General features: G+C 42.7%; 1 protein-coding gene across 1 annotated transcript in view; it reads left to right on the top strand.

Annotated features, from left to right (window-relative positions):
- The first annotated feature begins 10472 nt into the window (after window positions 1–10472).
- LOC134480473 (uncharacterized) overlaps window positions 10473–24456 on the top strand; it is a 38062-nt gene continuing 24078 nt past the window's right edge. Inside the window, exons 1-2 of the mRNA XM_087568555.1 lie at window positions 10473–10924; window positions 20474–20742. Of these exons, the coding sequence (XP_087424681.1) occupies window positions 20652–20742 (91 nt within the window). The 5' untranslated portion in view covers window positions 10473–10924; window positions 20474–20651. The remainder of the gene's footprint in view (window positions 10925–20473; window positions 20743–24456) is intronic.

Raw genomic sequence — 24456 nt, 5'->3', positions numbered from 1 at the left:
TTTTAGAAAGCGCACAGGGGGACGCCTCAATCGCGCAGGATCTGGGACGCATGAGAACGTTCCACGAGCTGAATTTTGCAGGGAGGAACCGGCAACTAACAGTCAAAAAGATCTGACTGTGTTTAAAATCTTGGACCGACGACTGTGTTTGAAATCATGTTTTGCTTTGTTGGTCGAAGAGTTTTACTTGGTCCCCTTAATGCTTAGTGAGTAAGAAACTTAATCTTATGGACCCTGCTCTAGTGGCGGTGTGTTGGTTGATAGCCAAAGCTAATTTTTAAAACAGTGTTTTATCTGTGCTTGTGCTCGCAGCCAGCTGAGATAAGCTAGAGAAAGAATTAAATTTTGCTTGGGAGTAAGGAATCTTAAAGGCAGAGTTTCAGCCGTTTTGACACTTAGTGAGTAGCTGCCTAAAAGATCAGAAATGCTTTCAACAGGCTATCAAAAAAAAAGAGAGAGAGAGAGACAGGCTGTGTTAGAAATGCTATAGGAGGAACTATGTGAAAAGGCTGAGAGCGAGGTGGGAGAGGACTATAAGGAAAACAAGAACAAGAAAGGAATTTCTGACATTTGCTCACAGTAGGAGAGCGCTCATTTAGAGAAGTTCTTTAAGGGAGCCTGCCTTATCAGGCGGTGGCCAAGGTCAGGATTAATGTTTTCTTTTCCATGGGCCTTTAAACCCAGTGAGACAGTTTGGTAAAGGGCTGCTACTGAGGTCCTGATAGCCCCAGGTGAATTGGTTATGATTCTTTTGTCAGCCACCTGGCATCTAGCACCCAGGTTCTAACCATCTCTCCATCCTTTGGTTATACTCCTTGAGGGAAAAATCTAAGTCTAGAGAGATAGTTGATAACAGATCTGCTGCCTCTCTGCTCACCTTTTGGTTTCATAGACAAAGCTTGTGCTTATTTGTACAATGGCTTTTTGTCCAAGAAGGCCTCCTGGTTTAGCTGTGTGACTAAATGCTGTTTGCCCTCTTCATGCTTGTTAGTAACTGTTACAGGTTTTCTTTACCACTGAGGAAAGACGGGATCCTACTAGAGGCCAGAAAAAATGTTCCAGACACGGATAGAAGGCCCTCACTTCTGCCTGCTCTCTTCAGACGCCTGAAGGTAGGGAGTGCTCCAGGTCTGCCGCCAGGCTCCAAGGGTGGTCTCTGAGGGGCTGGAAAATGCCCCACCAATCTGGCTAAGATAAGGAAAGGATATGAAGAGAAAGTTACAGAAACTTGAAGGGTTAAGCTAAGTCACTGAGAGAGTTATTGTAAGTTGCAGAGAAAAATAGCTGTAGAAGAAGGTGCAGACAGAGAGATTGAAAAAAAGAAAGAAAGAAAGAAAGAGGATAAAAAGAGCAGGAAGCTAGGGAAGAAAAGAGACAAAAAGAAGAAGAAGTTAGAGAGCTAAAGAGAGATAAAAGATGAGAGAGGAACATATACTGGCCACAGTAGTTAGGGAACCTAGGAAGATAGTACCTGGCAACAGAAGAGAATTCCTGGCTAAAGATCAGTGTGCCTAATGCAATGAAAAAGGACACTGGGGCAGGGACTGCCCAAGAAAGAACAAGAGGGGCCACTGGAGAGCTTCTTGGTCCTAGAGTGCTGGACAGGGACCCAATGCTCTGTGCTCCTATGCCCCCCGGTGGGCCAATATCCAAAGACCTTGAGTGCAGTACCAGTACCTGATGCTGGGAGATGTGTGACTTAGTCCTGTTCTGCTTGGAACACACCGTTCCTGCCAGCCGGGCACTGGCAATTATCACCCAATCCAGGACTTAAACTGTGATAGAGTGGCTGATGTTTTGCCTTTAAATAGAGTGTCCCAAAAGATGGGACCACTGGTCAGATGCCATGGACTAGATTCTCCACCGGTTGGGGACAATCTGGTCACCTTGCTGCCCAATCCAGACCTGGAGCCACCACAGCACGAGTGTCAAGCACTGACAGAAGCCCATGGGTGGAGGAAATACCTCTGCAACTGGCTAATTGACCCCTGCTGAAAGCCGAGGACCTTGTCCACAGACGGGAACAGTTCTCTTCATGAATGAAGGTCAGAGACAAGTGGGTGCTGCCATGGTGGACAACACGATGTCATCTGGGATGGCTGAACTTCTACCCCCCAGCACATCAGCACTTCAGATGCCTTTACCATCTCTTGGATGCCCTGGTGAAGCCAAAAACTGCAAGAGATGGCCTCGATAGTCATCAAGAAGATACTGGAAGAAATCTTCCCCCAGTCTGGAGTACCCAAGGTAATCTGGTCAGACAACAGCCCTATTTTCGTTGCCAAGGTAAGCCAGGGTGTGGCCAAGTATTTAGAGGTCGATTGGAAATTACATTGTATCTACAGACCTCAAAGTTCAGGACAGGTAGAGTAAATAAATAAAACTCTAAAAGAGACCCTGACCAAATTAAATTAACCATGGAGACTGGCGCAGACTGGGTGACACTCCTTCCCTCTTGCTCTCTTCAGAGCAAGAAATACCCCTTCCAGATTCAGCCTTACCCCCTTTGAGATCTTATATGGTGCCTCAGCCCCCCTGACTGTATTAGATGATGTTACTGAACCAACACGTCATAGTGCCATAGTAATAATGATTTGTGTGCCAGGCTAAAAGACCTACAGGTGATACAGAAAGAAATCTGCTCACAGCTGACAGCAGCCTATGCCCCGGAGACCCCTGAGACATCCCATCAGTTCCAGGTCGGAGACTGCAGCTACACTGAGCCCAGACACTCGAGCCTCGCTGGAAAGGACCATACCTGGTGCTGCTGACCACCCAGACAGCTGTCAATTCTCAGCCCTCACCAGTCATGTACTAGCTGTTGGGGCTGAGAGCTGGGACCTAGAGGGAAATTCAGTCATGTTTGTCCTGGGTTCTATCAGGATAGGTGTGGGATAGGCTTGATTTCCATTACAAATGATGTAACATTGCATATGTTAGTACTCTTAATACTTCTTGGGACCGTGCCTCAGGGATCACAGTCTGTATAAGCTTAGAAGTTCTAAAAGCTAGTCATGACCTTGGTGTATAGGCTTAGATAGTGTCCAGATTAGAATCCTCATGTTAAGACAACAATACCAAGCTGTTATGCTAGATGAAGCTGAGTTCTCCATGAAGTTCTAAGATTAGAACTATTAACAAAAAAGGAGAAGGGAATGTAGAACTAGAGTTTTTAAAAGGTTACTCATTGTCAGAGTCCAGATGTGCAGGGCCGGATGTGCCTGAGGGAGAGCCAGAGATAGGACTTGCCTGACCAGCTACAAGCCCCAAGGACATTGTCCATCAGTAGCCACTAGCTCCCCTTCCTACACCCCCCTGAGTGGGATGAGCCACCCTACCTGCCTGCCGAGCTGCTAGAGAGCACGTACTCCTTGCTGATGTAATTTCGCGCCGAAAGTAACAGTGCACCATTTGAATTGACCAATCACGTGTAACCGTGCAAATGCCCCTAACCTCCCTATATAAACCCCCCAGGTTGGAGGCTCGGGGTCGATTCCTCTATCTCCTGTGTGAGATACGTATCGACCCGGGATCCCGCTTAGACCCGGGATCTCCTTAATAAAAGCTACCTCTTGCTGTTACATCAAGAATGGCTACTCGTGATTCCTGGGGGCACCCCAGCCCGCGATTAGAGCAAGAGACGGGGCTCCCCGTTTTGGGGTACACTCTTTCAGTATCTTTGCTACATGTCTTTGCACTGGGATCTTTCCACATGACTTAGATATCCTTGCCATGGGGTCACTACCCGTCACCTTGCCATTTCAATTTTGTGTTTCTTTTGGATGCTAACGCTGTGTGACATAAGATCCAAGGATGAACTTCCATAATGGGCTATGGTTTCAGACTTGATTTACAGCCATGTGCCCCTCAGGTTGCTTCCTTTTGATCCTAGAGGTTGATTAATCTTTCCAGCAAGGCTTCCAGTACTTGATAGGATTGTGCTACATGCTGTCAGAGCAGAGTTATACCGAAGTCATATGCTGGCCTTCCTCTGACAGTGCTTACCCTTGACAAGTCCTCAAACAGGGCAGGGCTTGCAGAAAAAAAAACCCTGCAGGCAATAAATCATATATCTGGGTCTACCCCTGGCTCCTTGAGAAATGAAAGAGGAATATGGTCTTGACTTACTGGTAGTCTTATCCCAAGACTAGGGAAGGGGACTCCAGAGAGCACTACGCCTTCTCCTCATCCATCATAGTCTGTATAGCCTGTGGCTTTCATTTGGTCGGTGGGGTGACCTTAAAATGTTCTAGGTATTTCTGCCATGTTATGTCTCTATACCTACACATGACCTCAGGTGTACAGTCACATTGGAAATATACAAAGCCTTGCATATGAATTGTAAAATTCAATGTGTGTTATATTTAAAATACCACAATAATTGAGTGGCCATTGCTACAGTAAATATTATAAGGGGGTTTCTACCTGACCGTAGATCATTTAGTTCCCAAATAAAAGACACAAAACTTTTAGATTTGTAATAAGCTTTAAAGTACTAGAACTGGGCAGACATCAACCCTCTGTGCTATTTTTTCTGCTTCCCTGTCCATAACCCTGAGGTATTGCTTGCCATGCTCTGCCTGGGCCACTCCTGTTCTAACAGACTGGCCCTCATGGTAATACACACACGATCCATCTACCCTATAGGGTGGTGTCTCCTTCCTTCTCCTCCATGTCTTTTCCCTCTCCTTGTGGACCCTGCCTGAGTCCCCAAGCCCAGGGCAACTTTGCTCTGTCCCCTCTCTTCTGCCCAGCCCATGTTGTACGGATTTTATTAACCAATCAGGGATAACTTAGGAGGCAAAAAAAAATCTGGTATACATGAGGATCTCCTTGTCTTGGAGCAACCAGACCTTAGGGTACAGAATTTAGCATTTGAATATACACAAATGCCAGCACAGGCCAACCCATTATAGGTAGATCTACTTTGTAGTTGGACTCAAAGCTTGGCTCTCACACCCACTGGATCTTCAACCATGGAGAAGTTATTTTACCTTTGTGTGACTCAATTCCCCTATCTGCACAGTGAGGATGATAACGTGTGTTTAATTCACAGGATTGTCTTGGGGACTGACGAGTTAATATATCTAGTATTTAAACATTAAACACCATCTACTTTGCATAATTAATAAAAGTCTGTGGAAAGGGCAAAGTAATAAAGCCAGAAGAACATTTGATTTGGAAATGGGGCCATACAACTACCTCTAGTAACAAACTGAGAATCAGGGAATGGTGGAAGACTAAGGCCAGAGAATTTGGAAATCAAGGCCAGCCTGGGCTGCATAATAAGATCGTATCTCAAAATATCAAGAAAAGTCAGGTTCATAGTAATAATAAATCAAGAAATAGCCATTGTAAAGAATGTACAAAAAGCAAAGCAGTGGAGCAGAGTGGATGCTGTGTGTCAAATCCCTCTGCTCTCCATCGCTGGGACCAAGTATGCATCAGATCAGTGACAGGAATGGGGTGCTGAGAGCCGGGAGCAAAGGGATGCTGGCTGCATGGCCACATTTGAACAGTGCTAAAGCAGGACTAAATGCTAAGAAAAAAAAGCCATATGCAAAACATGTAAATTTTAATGTCCTCCAGAAAGGCAAAACCACAATAATTTTACTGTTTGTCAAGCTGCTTGTGTCACCAAACTTCTAATATTGGTAAGGATGTGAAAAACTCTTGTGATGCAAACCAGTTACCAAGAAGAAGAGCAACCACTGTCCTGACCAAGGTGACCTGGATGCTGTCAAATAGGCCGAGGCAGCCTGGACAGCCATCAGAGTATGTTTAACACAGAGATATCTGTCATTTCAAAATGGGGAAAATGAAGCCACACTTTTCCCCCCTTTAAGCAAAACCAAGAATACTCCAGCATTGAGACTTACAAATAAAAATATGCCAAGAAACTTCATAGAATATACATTTCTCTTGTGTGTGCTCCTGAGTGTATGTGTTTTGTATGTGTTTTGTGTGTGTTTTATGTGTATGTGTGAGTGTGTGTGTATGTGTGTGTACTTGTGTGTGTGAGTGTCTGTGTGTCTGTGTGTGTATGCTTGTGAGTGTGTATGCATGTGTGAGTGTGTGTGTATGCGTGTGAGTGTGTGTGTTTTGTGTGTGTGTGAGTGTGTGTATGAGTGTGTGTGTGTCTGTGTCTGTGTCTGTGTGCACTAATGCTTCAATTATCTGCTATGGGGAATACTGTCCCCAACTCAATTATGAAGGTTAGTATTAAGCTGTGAGTAGTATGTGGAGAGTGGTCACAAAGAATATTTAGGAGTCCTCTTCTGTTAAGTTGTCTGAGACTTCCAAATGCTGCATGATGTCAGTGGGCCTCACGTCTCAGCACACTAATTCTATTAAGTAAATATCCGTGTGTTTTTCTTAAACAATTTTTATGAAAACCTTAATAATTTTTTCTCCCATTCATTTTGGGGGGGGGGCAAGGGTCTTTGTTTGTTTTTTGTTTTTGTTTTTGTTTTTTTTGGTTTTCTTTTTGTTTGTTTGTTTGTTTTTTGCTTATTTTAGGTCCACAGGATTTTCTGTAGCCTTGGAGGAAGCCCTAGACTTAGGACACTGGATCAGTACAGTTTAGGGAATTAACCAGTTTACTAAGCACATTTTTTGTTTGTTTGGTTTCTGTTTTTCTTTTGAGATCTCACTGTGGGAGCAGAGGAAGACCTGAGGAAATACAGCCCTAAGTGCATGTGTGCTGTAAACATGATATGACCATGCCTTGGACCCAAAGCCATTTATCCATGGGGAAAAGGCAAAGGCCCCCATGCCCCTTGAGGCTCAGAGACATGACAACGCCTTCTCAGGATGGCATTGATAGTGTGTGCAGAAAAAGTCTACTCTACCTTTCTCCCTGGCCCCATTTTGATATTTACATCCTGAAGACTGCTCCCTGCAGAGACAGCTCCTACTGAGATTAGCTAAATCTGCCCCTTGTCAGTTACATATGCATAGTCCTCCCATCCTTTTTTATCTGCATGTAATGCCCACCTCCTTGCTTTCCTGTGCAACAGCCCTGCTTTCTGGCCAGCTCTATATAATGAACATGCTGAGCTTCTGGGATGCTGCATTTTCTCCAGCCCACGGACCCAGCCTTCCCCATGTATGTGTGTCCAATGTCATTCTTCATTTCCTCCTCACCCATGTCAGGCCCAAGTCCCTGGAGCCACGCAAAGGACTTGGCAATCTCAGTCTGCTCCACTTTGAAGGAAGTGCTTTCTACACTGAAATCTAAAGCACACAGTGGGTTCAGCTCCCTCTCAAGTGTCTTTGGTGAGGGTTGGGGTGGGTGTGAGACCAGTTGCGTTCTGACTATTGCAGAAGAGTAAGGATTCACAGTTTGCTTTTGGTGAAGGTGAGCTCCCCAAGAGGCTATCATTGCCAACATTTTCCCAAGTCACCTTCTAGGAGGTCAACTGACTCCTAGGTGAATCTTTGGTTACACTGCTTCAGTTTTCTGTGGCTACACTGTTCAAATGGCACCCACTGGTCACACATGGCTATTTGAGATGAACTGAACTTAGAACTAAAATCTGTCTCTTTAGTCACAGCAGGCAAACCAGGAGGCAAACAGCCAGCCAGAATCCATAGCCAGAAACACAGCAGATATAGAATATTTCTATCATCTAGAAATTTCTCCTGGATAGCAGTGGTCTAGGTTCTTGGTGTCTGGTTTTTCCTTCAGGGAGAATTATTTGCTGTACTAATATCCAACAGTTTATTTTTAAAGCAACTTTACCAAAATATGACTTACTCACCCCCAAATTAATCCAGTTTAAGTCTACAATGTAATGGTTCCCCATGAATCTATCTGAGTTCGACGGTAGACCACGGAACAAAAGAAAGACAGTTTATGCAGTTATGTAAAATGGTATGCATCAATATTGACCACTGCATAATTATACTGTACTACTTTTGATTTCTTCAAAATTCAGGCCTTTTATTGATAGTTTTACAAAAATACATTATCCTAGATTTGAGAAAATATTATACAATATTTCATCTGGGCTTTTTATTTCATTGAGACTTTAATATTTTTGCATCTTTTGCTAGTATCGTTAGATTCTTTATAAGAGTTTTATTTTGTGGATTTTTTTGCCGATCTGGTCACTATTTGATGCCATTTCAATGTTCTCAGGATTTTGATGACAATAATACCACAATGATAAAGTGATACTCATTTTCTTGAGCCATCTACATATGTATATACATACATATGGGAAGTTATGTATACATATTTCTATGCTATACTGTGTAGAATACAATTCTATTATACGTCAACATATACAGTTTGCTCAATATGATTTCTGTGAATGTTATCACTCATGGGGAAATAATAAGAGCCTGAATAAACATGGACAATATTTGCAGAATGCACATAAAATTGAAGATGGTATATAAGCAAAACTGTGAAGTATATCACTTAGAGCTTTCATATCGAATGCACTTTAAAATTTTTAATAGATTAAAAAATTTAAATCATCTTTATCCAGTTTCATTTTTTTTCACAATGTATCTCCTGGATGATTTGAATTATATATGCTGCTCAAGATCCTTTTAACAACAGTAACCTAATGCCTTACATGTGTTTCTGATATTTCTATTCACTTGATCACTGTTCAATAATTGTACCAAGTTGATAGCTGTAATTTTTTATCACTTTAAGAATGTAAATTTCATGTGTGTGTATACACTTTTGATCCTAACTCTTTGGAGGCATAGGCAGGTGGATCTCTTTTTTGAATCAACCTGGTCTACATAGAAAAACCCTATCTTAAAAAAAATCAATCAATAAATAAGCAAATAAAAAAAGAATTTAAAACACTTGAAATTAATATGAACACAACCACATCTTTAATAACAATTGATTTTTTTATTGCAGATAATTCATATAATCCAAAATGTTATATAGTGTCATATGGGAACTCAATTTCATCGTAAAATAAACCTGCTCTTCTCTTTTCATTGGTTGCTCTTAGTTAACATTTTCATACACATATATAATTTATTCTGATTATTCTCTCCCCCACATCGTCTCATCCCCTCCCCTATGACTTAAACTTATACAGTCTTCTAAATTTAGGCTTTCCAAATTTAGGATTTCTCTTTTATTTATTATACATTCCTTTACTTTTCCATCTACATTTTATGATATCTTAATAAGAAACCCATTCTATCATTGGCATTATCTCAGTGTTTGGTAGGAGACATTCACATTCTTCAGTAGCTTGTCATCAGTGCAAGAAATGATGTCGAGGTCTCTCTCTCTCTCTCTCTCTCTCTCTCTCTCTCTCTCTCTCTCTCTGTCTCTGCCTCTGTCTCTGTCTCTGTCTCTCTCTGGCGCTGGCTCTCTGTCTCTGTCTCCCTCTCCGTCTTTCTCTGTCTCTCTGTCTCTCTCTCCATCCCCTCCCCAATTGTTTTGTTTTCTAATACAAGGTCTCACACTTTAGTCTAGCCTTGAACTCAAGGCAATCCACCTACCTCAGCCTTGTGAGTTTTGGGATTCCAGGCATACACCATCTTGCCCAGTGAATTTTGTGACTCTCGTACATCCCTTTACCATTTCTGAATTATTTTTAACATTGCTGTGACCCTTTTCTAGCTTCTAGATGTAGATACATTAACTGATTAGAAGGTTTTATTTTTAAAGATTTATTTATTTATGTACATGAGCACTCTGTTTGGGAGTGTGCCTGCATGTCAGAAGAGAACTTCAGACAGAAGAGGGCATTGGATCCCACTACAGATAGTTGTTGGTCACCATGTAGTTGCTGGGAATTGAACTTGGGAGCACTGGAGAAGCAGCGCTCTTAACCACCAAGCCATCTCTCCAGCCTGATAAAAAAGATTCTAAATTTCATTCTTTTTGTGTTTGTTTGCATCTTTCTTCTTGAGAACACTGTGATGGAATGTCCAAATGGTAATTAGTGGCGGTTGGTAGAAGGAGCCATATGTGTGATGCTGCCATATGTGTGAGGGGCTGGCAACAAGGTGCAGACCCAAGACCATGGCCCTGTGCCCTGAGCCTCGCCTGCTGGATGTGGGCTCTCAGGATGCCTTCAGGTGAGGACAGCAGGTGGTGGCTTGCGCCCTGCTGAGCCGGCCTAGGAGAGTGGCAACCACAATCGCCCTGCCCAAGCCTCCAGCCTGGGGCAGCTGGGAGCTCCTGAGGCTATGGCCACAGTTAGGTCACGCTGGGCCTGGGGGCCGCAGAAGCCGCCCTGTGCCTCCTCAGAGCCCTGAGAGGGGACTGACCCGCCTGTACGGAGCCGGAGCTCCGCACCACAAGCCTCCCGGTGTCGCGCCTCGCCCTGTTGTCTGCCCCACGGAGTGGGCACACGTGTCCTTCCCACCCCGCCGTTCGACCGCGCCCGAGCCGGGCCTCAGGGCACGCGGAGCTCGTGGGTGAGCGCGGGGCCTGAGGGGGCGGGGCGCGCGCGTTATATTTGGCGCCAGCAGCAGCGCGTGTGCCTGGGCGAGTTTTCCTTCCGCAGGCGCTGGCAGCCGGGGCGCCGCGGCCCAAGCTGACTCCTCTCTCTCCCTCTCAGACCCCGGCAGGGCCCAGAGGTGATTCTGCCTGCACGATGATGTCCTCCTTCCTGGAGACGAGCTCTTCGCAGGCGCCAGGTCGCGAACAAAAAGAGAAAGAAAAAAAGAAAAAGCAGAATAAGAGACCAGGGACGGGGACCTTAGCGGCTTTGGGGGTCAGCTCCGCCTGGGGCAGGCGCGCTATGACAGTGGCGGGGTTTCCAACAGAGACTGCAGCCTCGCAGTGTCCAGGGAAGAAGCCCAGGCCAGCCCTGCCAGGGGACCTCGAGGCCTGGCGCTTGCCCGGACCCCTAGCTGGACCTCGGTCTGGTCCCCAGGGACAGCAAGCAGCAAGCAGGGCGGGCTGCACCGCCAGAGCAGCAGAATCAAGGTAGGTAGGAGACCCGTGTCCCTCCTTGGCTGGTTCTGGCCCTGCCCCCCCGCCCCCCTTCCCCCTGTCCTGGGAAAGCAGTGGCAGAAGGAGGCAATGCAAAGTGAGCCCATTGGGTAGGGGAAGGGAGGGTTCAGGGATGTATGGAGAGCTGAAGTAGGGATTGGAAAGCCCATGGCATTGGGAAAGAGTAATTGCAGAGAGGTAATCTGGAGTGTGCTGTTAAAGGACTGGGATCGTGGGAAAATATTTTCTTAAAACCTCAGGCAATGAATGTATTATTTAATAGATTTCTTCTGATCTACTTTGAAATTGGTTGCCCCTTGCAAGAGATTGTATTTGGAGGATGTAAAATACCCTCCTTCAATTACTCGGAGAAAGGGAACATAAACAGAGATTTCCTCTTTTTTAGCCTCCAAAGCTCTGAGAGATTACAGTTCTGCATAATTTAATTCTTTCCTACCTGCTATGAGCAGGCCTCCAGATCAGCAAGTTCCTTTGGAATGGTTTTGCTTGTTTTTGTTTATTTTCCATGGTGCTGATTAGAAAGCCATGAATTGTTTTGTGAATTTTAAATTTCAAGAGGTGACACCCAGAGTTGATGTTGGTTTTCTTCACACATTGCAGTGTAGTTGCAGCATAAAAAAAAAAATACTTCTTGTGACAAGAAGTGGAAAAAGAAAGTTGATGAGCTAAGAAAAGAAGAGCCTTGAGCCGGATCAACATTTGGCTTCCTCAAATATGGAGCAAACATGGAATGTGGCTTTTTCAGAATCGAGGGGGTTTTTAGGATAGGGCAGTGAATGCTGTCTGGTGCTAACCCGTCCCTTTTGTGGCTGACAACCCTTAGGAGAAGGTCAGAATGTGCCAACAGCACAGAGTGGGCACTGGTGGTGTTTGAACTCAGAAGTGCTCAGGAACTGTGAAAGTTTCTCTGTTATCACCATGGAGCCATCTAGTGAAATAGACCACTGTGATGCTGTGTAAGAGGCCATTGTGAGGGCTGGAGAGATGGCTCAGTGGGTAAGAACACCAAGTGTTCTTCCAGAGGTCCTAAGTTCAAATGCCAGCAACCACATGGTGGCTCACAACCATCTGTAAGGAGTACTGATGCCCTCTTCTGGTGTGTCTGAAGACAGCTGCATTGTCTCACATATAAATAAATAAATCTTACAAAAGATTGTCATCTACTGCAGTTTCTATGTGGACAGGGCACAGTTGAAGGGATTAAAGATCAAGTACATTGCCTGTCTTTAAAGATCAAGTGTATCATCTAACTTTTAAACCAAGAAATGTAGTGTCTTTTTTGCTGCTTGTGTAGCTTTTAGTGATGTATCTTTTCTCCTAGTACGTCCTTTGTTTCCATAATAGTTGTTTTCAAGTATATATGATTATCGCTCCTATTTGCAGAGCTATTCAATATTTTCATTGGTTAAATATTTGTGGTGAATTTACATTGTGATATCAGTAAAATGCTATGTGAAAATTTTAGAGAATATACCGGTTTGGGTAATTTTAATAACCTTTGCCCTCAAGTGGTGGCCTGTTTTCACATTGAAAAGACTGGAATTCATTACCATCCATAAAAGGATTGATAGGGAAGCACAATGGACAGCAACAGTGTTGTTCCCTTTGACAGTTGTGGGAGCCAAGAAAGAAGTGTGACTTGCTTTTCGTGATTTACCAAATCAAGACTCAGTATCATTACTATAGAAGCCCATGGAAAAAATGATGAAGTTTTCAGAAATCACCAGTTGAAGAAATGGTGGTGGTTTTGCTTATATTGAATTCTGAGTTTCAAAGTTATGTTTCATTTTTCTTTATTCCTTAATGAGGCTTTTTATTAAGTTTTTTAATCACCATTACACACTTAGATGCACAGTGCTAAGATCGTAGTAGGTGCTCATTAAATCACTGATCATTGAGGAGGAGGAATGATAAGAAAGTATGTATTTTCTGTAAGTTCTGTTAGTTTTGGGAACAGGTGGTTTTAGGTTTATCAGTCATAGCTTGGTATCTTGTCCCACATAAGACAACTTGACAGAACCCCCTTTCTGGCCATTATGTTCAACTTATTTTTGTCTTAATCATTCTTGAAAATCATGGAAGTAGTGTGGAAAATTGATTGTACCTGCAGTATAGCAAAAAAGCCCAGTCTAGATAGGAAGCAGTTATGTTTCTCCATGAGCTGATGTCTTAAAACATCTAGATTTTAGGAATTTGGTGTTGTGTTTTCTAAACATACATCTTACAACATACAGATAACATCGTAATAGAATAAAGGAATCTTTTGATTTAGCACCAAATTCCCTAAAGCAATGACTACTGCACAGCTCTCTTGGCCATATGAATAGCCGAAATTATATTTCACTCTTTTAAAGAAATAATGAAAGCACTTAAGGGTAAAGAGGAGCCCATGGGAAAAGTTTGCTGTGGTGTTTCTCTTTGGTTTCTTGTGCTCTTTCTAGAGAATGACTTTAAGAAGTCAGGGCGACTGGTCAGGTGGTCAGTGTGGTCAGGCAGTCATGAGCAGATGGTTAAGCGATGTGCTAGGGCCCCATAGGCCAGTGAGCCCAGCTGAGAAGCAGAGTCTAGCCAGTGAGCCTAACTGAATAGCAGAGGCTAGACAGTGAACCTGACTGAAGAGCAGAGGCTAGCCAGTGAGCCAAGCTGAAGAGCAGAGGCTAGCCAGTGAGCCTAGCTGAAGAGCAGAGGCTAGCCATTGAGCCTGACTGAAGAGCAGAGGCTAGCCAGTGAGCCCAGCTGAAAAGCAGAGTCTAGGCAGTGAGCCAGGCTGAAGAGCACAGGCTAGCCTGTGAGTCTGACTGAAGAGCAGAGGCTAGCCAGTGAGCCAGACTGAAGAGCAGAGGCTAGCCAGTGAGCCTGACTGAAGAGCAGAGGCTAGTCAGTGAGCCTAACTGAAGAGCAGAGGCTAGCCAGTGAGCCTGACTGAAGAGCAGAGGCTAGCCAGGGAACCTGACTGAAGAGCACAGGGTAGACAGTGAGCCTGACTGAAGAGCACAGGCTAGCCAGTGAGCCTGACTGAAGAGCAGAGGGTAGCCAGTGAGGCTGACTGAAGAACAGAGGCTAGCCAGTGAGCCTGACTGAAGAGCACAGGTTAGCCAGTGAGCCAGGCTGAAGAGCAGAGGCTAGCCCGTGACCCTGACTGAAGAGCAGAGGCTAGCCAGTGAGCCAGGCTGAAGAGCAGAGGCTAGACAGTGAGCCTGACTGAAGAGCAGAGGCTAGCCAGTGAGCCTGACTGAAGAGCACAGGCTAGCCAGTGAGCCAGGCTGAAGACTGAAGAGTAGTGATTTTAACCTTTATTTATAAGTTCTATCGTTTTCCTAGAATTTCTACAAAGGTTTGCTGCCATAAAGTTTGACTTGTAAGGTTCTCCTTGCTCTCTTCTTCTTATCTCCTTTCCTCTTGCTCTTATGAAAATAATTTCCTTACTCTCAATGCCTTACTCTCAACGCTATGCCTTTACTTCTAAGTTCTTCTTGAGTTCTGTTCTATTCAGTTCAGTTCTGTCTAAAAAGCTTTCTCTCTCTTTGTCCTCAGCATTTGTATATCTTTCTGAACACAGCATCACAGGGTGAAAAGTTCACCACAAGTTTGCACAGGAATTTGAATCATAAGTTGGATAATCAGTTTACGACAGAGAATGTTTACATGCATATCCATGAAGAGTAATCATCAGGATAAACTGTCACCATCTGTCACTGGCTCTGCATGTTCATGGAGAGTTAAAAGCTGTAATTTTTATGAGAAAAGAATAAGTGAAATTGCCTATAGGCAAATCCAGTCAATTATTTACGTTCAGTCCTTGCACCTATAGTAAATCATTAGTTCTCTTTTAATGAACTTTTGTTAATTGGTTTATACCTTCTTAGAATGGGTTCTAATTTGTAGATGCCTGCTTGGTATTGCAGAAGCAATTCACTTGTGAAAGTTTAAGAAGGAAGAGTTCTCAATGCAATTTTGATTACCAGAGAACACATAATAGCTGTCCCATTATAAAGGAGCTTAAAATTACTAATCTAATTTTAGGAATTCTTATGGAACCATCATAAGAATTAAGAAATCATCTATTTGTCTGTACATCATCAGGCCAAGACAATACATCTTCGTTGCTCTGTGGTGATCTGCTCAAAAGAGTGGGGTAAAGAGGATGACAAATACAGAGGCAGATACTTGCAGCCAACCATTCAGCTGAGAGCAGGGTCCCCAATGGAGGAGTAAGAGAAAGGATTGAGGGAGCTGAAGGGGTTTACAGTCCCATAAGAACAACACTAAGAAACACCCAGAGTTCCCAGGACTGAAACCACCATCCAAAGAGTACACATGGACAGACCCATGGCTACAGCTGCATATGTAGAAGAGGATGGCCTTCTTGGGCACAAATGGGAGGAGAAGCCCTTGGTCTTGTCAAGGCTTGATGCCCCAGTGTAGAGGAAACCAGAACAGGGAGGCAGATAGGCCTGGGTGTTTGGGTGGGTGTGGTAACACCCTCACAGTAGAAGGGGGAGGGGTTTTATAAGGGGTTTTGTGGAAACCAGGAAAATGGATAACATTTGAAATGTAACAAAAGCCCTCTCTGGGGAAGGGACAGCGGATAAGCTGCTCTGAGCCCCTACTTCCCTGCTGCCTCCCATTGATCGCGACTGTGGTGCATGGTGTCAGCCTGGGACTCTCCATGGGCTGCTGCTGGCACTGGTCCTGGCGCTCATGCCAAGAGCATGATGAGCAAGGAGCACATGGTTTGTCCCGATTCAGAGCAGGGCGAGTGGCAACCAGAGAATAAGCACAGCTTCCTGTAAGATCATGAGGTCTTCCTGGGCAAGGAGGACTCCAAGACCTTTGATAGCTAATCCTGAACGAGAGCAGGAGAGGCTGGGGAAAATTGTTGATCCAATCGACAGTGATGAAGGCGGCCTTGTTACTACTGAGGACCTGAAAGTTTGGATCAAACAGGTACAGAAAAGATACATCAACCAAAATGTGGCTAAACTCTGGAAGGATTATGATAGGGACATAGATGAAAAATCTCCTGGGAAGAATACAAGCAGGCTACCTATGGCTACTACCTGGGAAACCTTGCTGAATTCCAAGATAGCTCTGATCATCACAAGTTTAAAAAGTTGCCTCCACGAGATGAGAGGAGGTTTAAGGCCTTGAGGGTGACCTGACAGCTACTCAGGACTGGTTCATTGCTTTTCTGCACTAAGAGGATTTAGAACATATGAAGGAGATTGTAGTTCTGGAAACGCTGGAGAATATCGACAAGAACAGGGATGGTTTTGTGGACCAGGATGAGTACATTGTGGACATCTTTTTCTCACGAGGACAATTGCCCTGAGACCGACTGGGTTTTGTCTGGGGAGCAGTTCAATGATTTCCCAGATCTAAACAAGGATGGGAAACTGGATTAGGATGAGATTCACCATTGGATCCTCCCTCAGGACTATGACCATGCACAGGCTGAGGCCCAGCATCTGGTGTATGAGTAAGATTAAAAACAAGGATGAGATGCTGACCAAGGAGGAGATTCTAGACAACTGGACCATGTTTGTGAGAAGCCATGCCACCAATTACAGGGAAGATCTTACCAAAAATCATGATGATCTTTGAAAGAAACTCATCCTCATGTGGCCAACAGTCACATGCTTTCTATTCTGGCTGATTGCTATATTTGTCAAGTATATAGCAGTTGTGTCCCTAAACAATAAGAAACCTTTCTAAAGCTCAAAAAAATCTTGCATTACACCACAAACAATAATAGTAGGAGACTTAAACACGCCACTTTCATCAATGGACAGATCAGGGAAACAGAAATTAAACAGAGACACAGGAAGACTAACAGGTTATGAAACAAATGGATTTAACATATATTTATAGAACACTCCACCCTAAAACCAAAGGATATACCTTCTTCTCAGCATCCCATTGTACCTTCTCCAAAATTGACCATATAATCGGTCACAAAACAGGCCTCAACAGATACAGGAAGATAGAAATAATCGCATGCATCCTATCAAAAAACCACGGACTAAGGCTGTTGATCAATAACAACAAATAAGACAGAAAGCCCACATATACATGGAAGTTGAAGTCAATGACAACTTGGTCATTGGAGACATAAGAAAGAAATTAAAGACTTCTTAGAATTTAATGAAAATGAAGATACAACATACCCAAACTTATGGGACACAATAATAGCAGCGCTAAGAGGAAAACTCATAGCTCTGTATGCCTGCAAAAAGAAACAGGAGAGAGCATATGTCAGCAGCTTGACAGCACACCTAAAAGCTCTAGAAAAAATTAAATAAACCCTAGAGGAGTAGAAGGCAGGAAATAATGAAACACAGGGCTGAAATCAAATAAGAAGAAACAAAACCGAGTATCAAAAGAATCAGCAAACCCAGGAGCTGGTTCTTTGAGAAAATCAACAAGATACATAAAAGCTTAGCCATATTAACCAGAGGTCACAGAGATTGTATCCAAATTAATAAAATCAGAAATAAAAGGGAGACATAACAACAAAATCTGAAGAAATTAAAAAGATCATCAAATCCTACTACAAAAACATATATTCAACAAAACTGGAAAATGTGGAGGAAATGGACAATTTTCTATACAGATACCAGGTACCACAGTTAAATCAGGAACAAATAAACCATCGAAACAACCCCATAACTCATAAAGACATAGAAACTGCTATTAAACATCTCTCATCCAAAAAGAGCCCAGGACCAGATGGATTTAGTGCAGAATTCTATCAGACCTTCATAGAAGACTTCATACCAATACTGTCCAAACTATTCCACAAAATAGAAACAGACAGAGCACTGCCAAACTCCCTCTATGAAGCCACAATTACTCTTATACCTAAACCACACAAGGATACAACAAAGATAGAGAAATTCAGACCTATTTGATTTATGAATATTGATCAAAAATGCTCAATAAAATTCTTGCAAACTGAATCCAAGAACACATCCAAACAATCATCCATCATGGTCAAGTAGGCCTCATGGCAAGGATGCAGGGATGGTTTAATATACGGACGTCCATCAACGAAATTCATCATATAAACAAAGTCAAAACCACATGATCATTTCATTAGATGCTGAGAAATCATTTGACAAAATTCATTACCCTTTCATTAATAAAGTCCTGGAAAGATCAGGAATTGAAGGCCTGAATCTAAATATAGGAAAATGCAAAATACATCAAACCTGTACCTAACATCAAACTAAACTTAGAATATTGAAGGAATCCCACTAAAATCAGGGACTAGACAAGGCTGCCCACTCTTTCCCTACTTAAGTACAATATGGTACTTAACGTCCTAGCCATAGCAATCAAACAATGAAAGTAGGTCAAAGGGAAAAAATTAGAAGGGATGAAGTCAAAACACTAATATTTGAAGATGATATGATAGTCTACTTAAGCAACACCAAAATTCTACCAGAGAACTACTTAACCTGATCAACAACTTCAGCAAACTGTCCGAGTATAAAATTAACCCAAACAATTCAGTAGTCTTCCTCTACTCAAAGGGTAAACAGGCTGAGAAAGAAATTAGGGAAATGACACCCTTCACAATAGTCCCAAATAATATAAAATAACTTGCTGTTACTTGAACCAAGCAAGTAAAAAATCTGTATAACAAGAACTTCAAATCTCTGAAGAAATTGAAGAAGGTCTCAGAAGATGGAAAGATCTCCCATGCTCATAGATTGGCAGGATGAATATGGTAAAAAATGACCATTTTGTCAAAGGCAATCTACAGATTCAATGCCATCACCAACAATATTCCTACATAATTCTTTATAAAGGTAGAAAGTGCAATTTGCCGTCATTTGGTTAACATAAAACCCAGGATAGCAAAACTATACTCAACAATAAAAGACCTTCTGGGGGAATCACCATCTCTGACCTCAAGCAGTATTACAGAGCAATAGTTTGTATGGTATTGGCATACAGACAGGCAGCTCAGTGGAACATAATTGAAGACACAGAAAAGAACCCACACACCTATGGTCATTTGATCTTTGACAAAGGAGGTAAAACATCCAATGGAAGAAAGATAGTATTTTTAACAAATGGTGCTGATTCAACTGGAGGTCAACATGTAGAAGAATGCAAGTTGACCCATTCTTATTACCCTGTACAAAGCTTAAGTCCAAGTGGATCAAGGACCTCCACATCAAACCAGATACACTAAAAGTAATGGATAAGAAGTAGGGAAGAGTCTAGAAGACATGAGCACTAAGGAAAATTTCCTGAACAAAATACCAATGGCTTATGCTTTAGGATCAAGAATCGACAAATGGGACCTCATAAAACTGAAAAGCTTCTGTAAGGCAAAGGACAGTGTCATTAGGACAAAAAGGCAACCCACAGATTGGGAAAAAATCTTTACCAATCCTGCATCGGATGGAGGGCTAATATCCAAAGTATACACAAAACAGAAGAAGTTAGAGTACAGAGAGCCAAACACCCCTGTTAATAAATGGGGTTCGGAGCTAAAGAAAACATTCTCAGCTGATGAATATAGAATAGCTGAAAAGCACCTAAAGAAATGCTCAATATCCTTAGTCACCAGGGAAATGCAAATCAAAACAACCCTAAGAATCCACCTCACACCAGTCAGGATGTCTAAGATCAAAAAATCAGGTGACAACAGACGGTGGCGAGGATGTGGAGAAAGAGGAACACTCGTCCATTGTCGCTGGGATTGCAAACTGGTACAAGAACTCTGGAAATCAGTCTGAACGTTCCTGGAAAATTGGACATTGCACTACCTGAGCACACAGCTATACCTGTCCTGGGCATATACTCAAAAGATGCTCCAACATACAACAACACATATGATCCACTATGTTCATAGCAGCCTTATTCATAATAGCCAGAAGCTGGAATGAACCCAGATGCCCTTCAACAGAGGAATTTATTCGAAAAATGTGGTACATCTACACAATGGAGTACCACTCAGCTATCAAAAACAATGACTACGTTCAATTCATAGGCAAATGGAAAGAACTAAAAAATATCATCCACAGTGAGGTAATCCAATCACAGAAAAACACACGTGGTATGCACTTGGGAGCGATGGCCTTGAAGCCCTCCATTATTGATGTTATTATTATGGTTAGCATTAAGTATGACTGGGTTCATGGAAAATCCCCAGCCAGCTGCAGAAGACTAATACAAATGTGGTGGTCAAGATGAATAATCATATGATAACGTGTGACCTTAAGATACCCAATGTGATGACCTGTAACCTTTCTGAAAAACAAACATCCTGCTGACTAATAGATATTACAAACCTGTGAGTTTTCTGACAACCTGTCAACATCAGCCGATTCCCAGACCACACGAATATTGTGTCCTTGGCGTGGGTAAATTTTCTTACTTCTCTCCTCTCTCTGTTACCCTTTTTATGGTACAAATTCAGCCTTGGGGAAAAATAAAATTATCACCTTGATATGAATCTTGTCTTGGCGTCCTTCTTCGCGTCTCTTGTCCCCCATTCTCTTCCAGGTACTCAGCACCCCTCATTGACAGTATGCACTCATTGATAAGTGGATATTGACCAAAACCTCAAATTACCCAAGATGCAATCTACAGATCTCAGGAAACTCAAGAAGAAGGATGACCAAAGTGCAGATGTTCCCACTCCTTCTTAAAATGGGGAACAAAAATATCCATAGGAGGGGATATGGAGGCCAAATCTAAAGCAGAGACCGAAGGAACAGCCATTCAGAGTCTGCCCCACATGTGGCCCATATATATACAGCCACCAAAACTAGGTAAGATTGATGAAGCTAAAAAGTGCTGACTGAAAGGGACAGAATATGCATCTCCCCTGAGAGACACATCCAGAGCATGTCAAATAAAGAGGTCATTGCTGGCAGTAAACTACTGAACTGAGAACAAGACGCCCTTTATGGGAATGAGAGGAAGGATTCAAAGAGCTGAAGGGCTTGCAACCCCATAAGAACAGCAATGCCAACCAAATAAACCACTAACAAAAGAATATACATGGACTGACCCAGGGGTCCAACTGCATATGTAGGAGAAAATATCCTTGTTGGGGCACCTGTGGAAGGGGAAGCCCTTGTTCTTAACAAGGTTGGACCCTGAGTGCAGGGAAATGTCCGGGAAGGGGTTTCTAAGGGGCATGGATTGGGGGACCATACATATGGGAGAGGGCACGGCAGGGGGGCTTATGGACCAAAAGCTGGGAAAGGGAATAACGTTTGAATAAAACATATATATATCTATTAAAAAAACTGAAATTTAAAAAAATGATACTAGTACCAAAAAATAATCAAAAAAATGTGAATAAGAAAGATATTTTAGGTTTTGGAAAAAGATGAATGCCAGGTATTTGAAAAACTGTATGACCATGTAAACACTTTAATATACTTGAGAAATTTTTTACATGTTAATGAACTGCATCTTTTTTTTAAATAGTGAATGGAAATCCAGTCCCTTCCTGGCTGTGAGGCTAGGGATCCAGATGTAGTGGAATTCATTATTTGTTGGTCCTGAACCTTTGAGTCTGCTTCTAACTCAGCTTATGCCAAGGAAACTAGGCCAAGATGATATCTAACCATTGACTAAACTATCTAGACTAACAATTACAGGTGAAATTCCACCTTGTAAATGGGACGAGAGGAATAAAAGATACCTTTAAGGATTTAAAAAAGATGAAATGTACCCAAAAAAATCCAATAAAAAAGTTTAAAATAAAAATAACTTAGGAAATACAAAATACTGGGGTGCCATTCCACAATCATGATGTGTTTCTTCTGTGATAGCTTACAGGTTAATTTACTTCTCTATAACTGTTTTCTTATTTCAAAGTACGTAATGGCATCATCTGTGGAGTGATGGTGAGAACAAAAGCTTTGCCGAACTTGAATAATCGATCCCTCCTGAGCATGTGCTTAACATTCTAAGCACAGGGAAATTTCCTGAGGGGATTAAAAAGCAAAATCCAAACATAAAACAGGAACAAAAATGATGTAAAAACATTCTGCATGCTGGGTATGAAGGCATGTTGCAACTTTAATCAGCTTTGTAGGTATTTCTAATAAACACACAAGAAACAAAAATCCCATCACAGTCCTAGCAGTTGCATCCAACAAAGGAGAGCCGTGAGGTAGTGCGTGCTGCTTCTTTCCCCAGATACCCCTGGGCCTCAGTGAGCTGGACCAAGAGCAGCCAGGTTGAAATTCCTGCTGCCATGGCAGGATTCTGCAGGAATATTTCCCTTTGACAACAAGGAACCTGTGTGGAGGAGACCTCTTGGTGAGTCCTCAAGGACTCTACTGTCCTATTCTACAGGGAGAAGCCCTGCCAGGTCTTTGGCAAGGCCAGCCAGTTGTATGGGGAAGTCTCTGGTCCTGTGGCAGAGGGCGAGGAATGGCAGAAAGAATGGCAGCTCCACTGAGAGCAAAGGCTACCCCTTCTAGGCCTATGACCTCCTAATTAATTTATCTTTTCACCAGATGCCCTATTCACATTTTCTTACTATCATACAACTGTGATCTTGATGAGCAGCTGGGCTCTTGTTTTCTTAATCAGTTCTTTGTTGTCACAGACCTTTTTAACTTACTCCAGCCCCTGAGACTTATTCATACCTTCTGTATGCAGTAGGACCCTTGGTGGGACTGTCATCTCAAAAATTAGAAGGTTCGGTAATCCAAAAGATTGGACTCCAGTTTACCTCAGGCCAGGAAAGAAGTCAGCCACCATTAGTAAAAGAGCAAGGGAAAAATTACATAGGAAAAACAAGTGCCCTAATCAGAAGAAGAGATCTTCAAATTCTAAGGCCCGCACATCTGCACCCCTCTCTTCTGAGCTTTGTATAGTGATGTTGTATAACTCCAGATGGTAGTAAAAGGCAGAGTTCTTCCCAGAAAGGTCAGACATGATTTTCACTCTTACATCTCTGAGATGGTGTGGCATTATAGTACACATTCATGTTGAATTATTATAAAACCTATGATGAGAAGACAGAATCCATATATCACAATGCCAAATAGACTCCCCCTGAACGTATGGACCCATTAAAATTGAGGTTCAACCTGAACTCAGGCCATTCCACTCCCGTCCCATCCTCCTGATTCTTATGTTTGCTACAAGTAAAAGATCATGGTGTAGTCCCCAATATTCTCATGCCAAGACTTGTCTATTCACGAAGAATGATATTGGAGAAGTGATGGCTATATAGTTACAATGTAGTAACACAAGGTCCTGGTTGACATTTGCTCACTGATGTCCAATTTAATTATCTTGTTATATTTGAGAAAGGGCGGAGGTCCTACATAATATATAAAATGGACAGAAATTTATTATTTTTTATATGCCCTGTAGTTGATCCCTATGTTCCCAAGTAAAAGGAGTTTTTATTGAAAAAAATAGGATTATAGACCATTGATTTTGTGAAATACATGGATATGTAAATGGAAACAATGTCGGCTTTCTAGGACTGCACAGTAAGCAAATATTTCCAGGTTTTAAACACTCAGAGGTATAGAAGAAATATGTTGCCCTCCAGAAAAAGGGAAAAGCTTAGGAATCGAAATACATGTCACATGCATGGTCTCGAGGAGTAGATTTACTTTTAAGAAAAATCTCCCTCCTCCTTGGTCCCTAGAGATTTGGGTGCTAAGAAAAATCTGTTCTCCAATTCAGGGTTGTAAGCAACCCTCCCCAGCAAAAGCATTGTTGACTTCTAATGAAGCAGAGAGACATATCTAGCTTTGAAATAGAGGTTGCCAAATGGTATTCCCAGTGACACATGGGAGACTGGAGGAAAGGGTCCCCACAGAAATTCATCAGTTTGGGGAGAGCTGGTTAGTAGGTAGACCATAGAACTTTCCAGTCACATCATCAGTAAGCCCCTCACTGGACAATCTATTGTATCTAAGAGATCCCTAGAATCTTCTGTGATGTCACCAGTGTTGTGGTGACACCAACTGCCTTTGGGATATTACTTCAGTTCCCTTTGGGTTCACAAGCAGGCATGTTTCGCCAGCTGCTCAGGCTATTTCGGAAGGAAAGTGTTGATCAAGGAGAGACCGCACCAGGTCAGAGAGAAGCTGACCCCCTCTCTAGTGAAACAGGAAGGAGGAAATCATTCTGGGGAAGGCTTGGTGAGTCGTGGGCAGAGTTGGGGAACATCCTCAAGGAGGTAGGTTTGAGATGTGCCTTCTAAGACTAGGCCTTACAAGCAGGAGCCTTGGGATTTCTCAAAGGCAAACCAAGATTCAGGAGTTCCTGATCTTTAATTTGAGAGAAAGCCATAAAGTTGTAAGACTTCAGTGTCTTTTCTTGAAGCTTTTTAACTGTGAGTGTCAATGATTGGCAGGAGGAGGCACTGTGAGATTAACAATGTGACCATCCATGGTTGGGAGTTGAAGCACTTCATCCTCTAGATTACTGTAGGTTACATAAGTCTCTGATGGCGAGAACAAAGAAGGATGCACCCCTAGTCATGAATTGAGTTCTCA

Source organism: Rattus norvegicus, chromosome 9 (assembly GCF_021556685.1).
Source record: "Rattus norvegicus strain SHRSP/BbbUtx chromosome 9, alternate assembly SHRSP_T2T, whole genome shotgun sequence".
Classification (NCBI taxonomy): Eukaryota; Metazoa; Chordata; class Mammalia; order Rodentia; family Muridae; genus Rattus; species Rattus norvegicus.
This window is presented reverse-complemented; position numbering and strand designations above follow the sequence as displayed.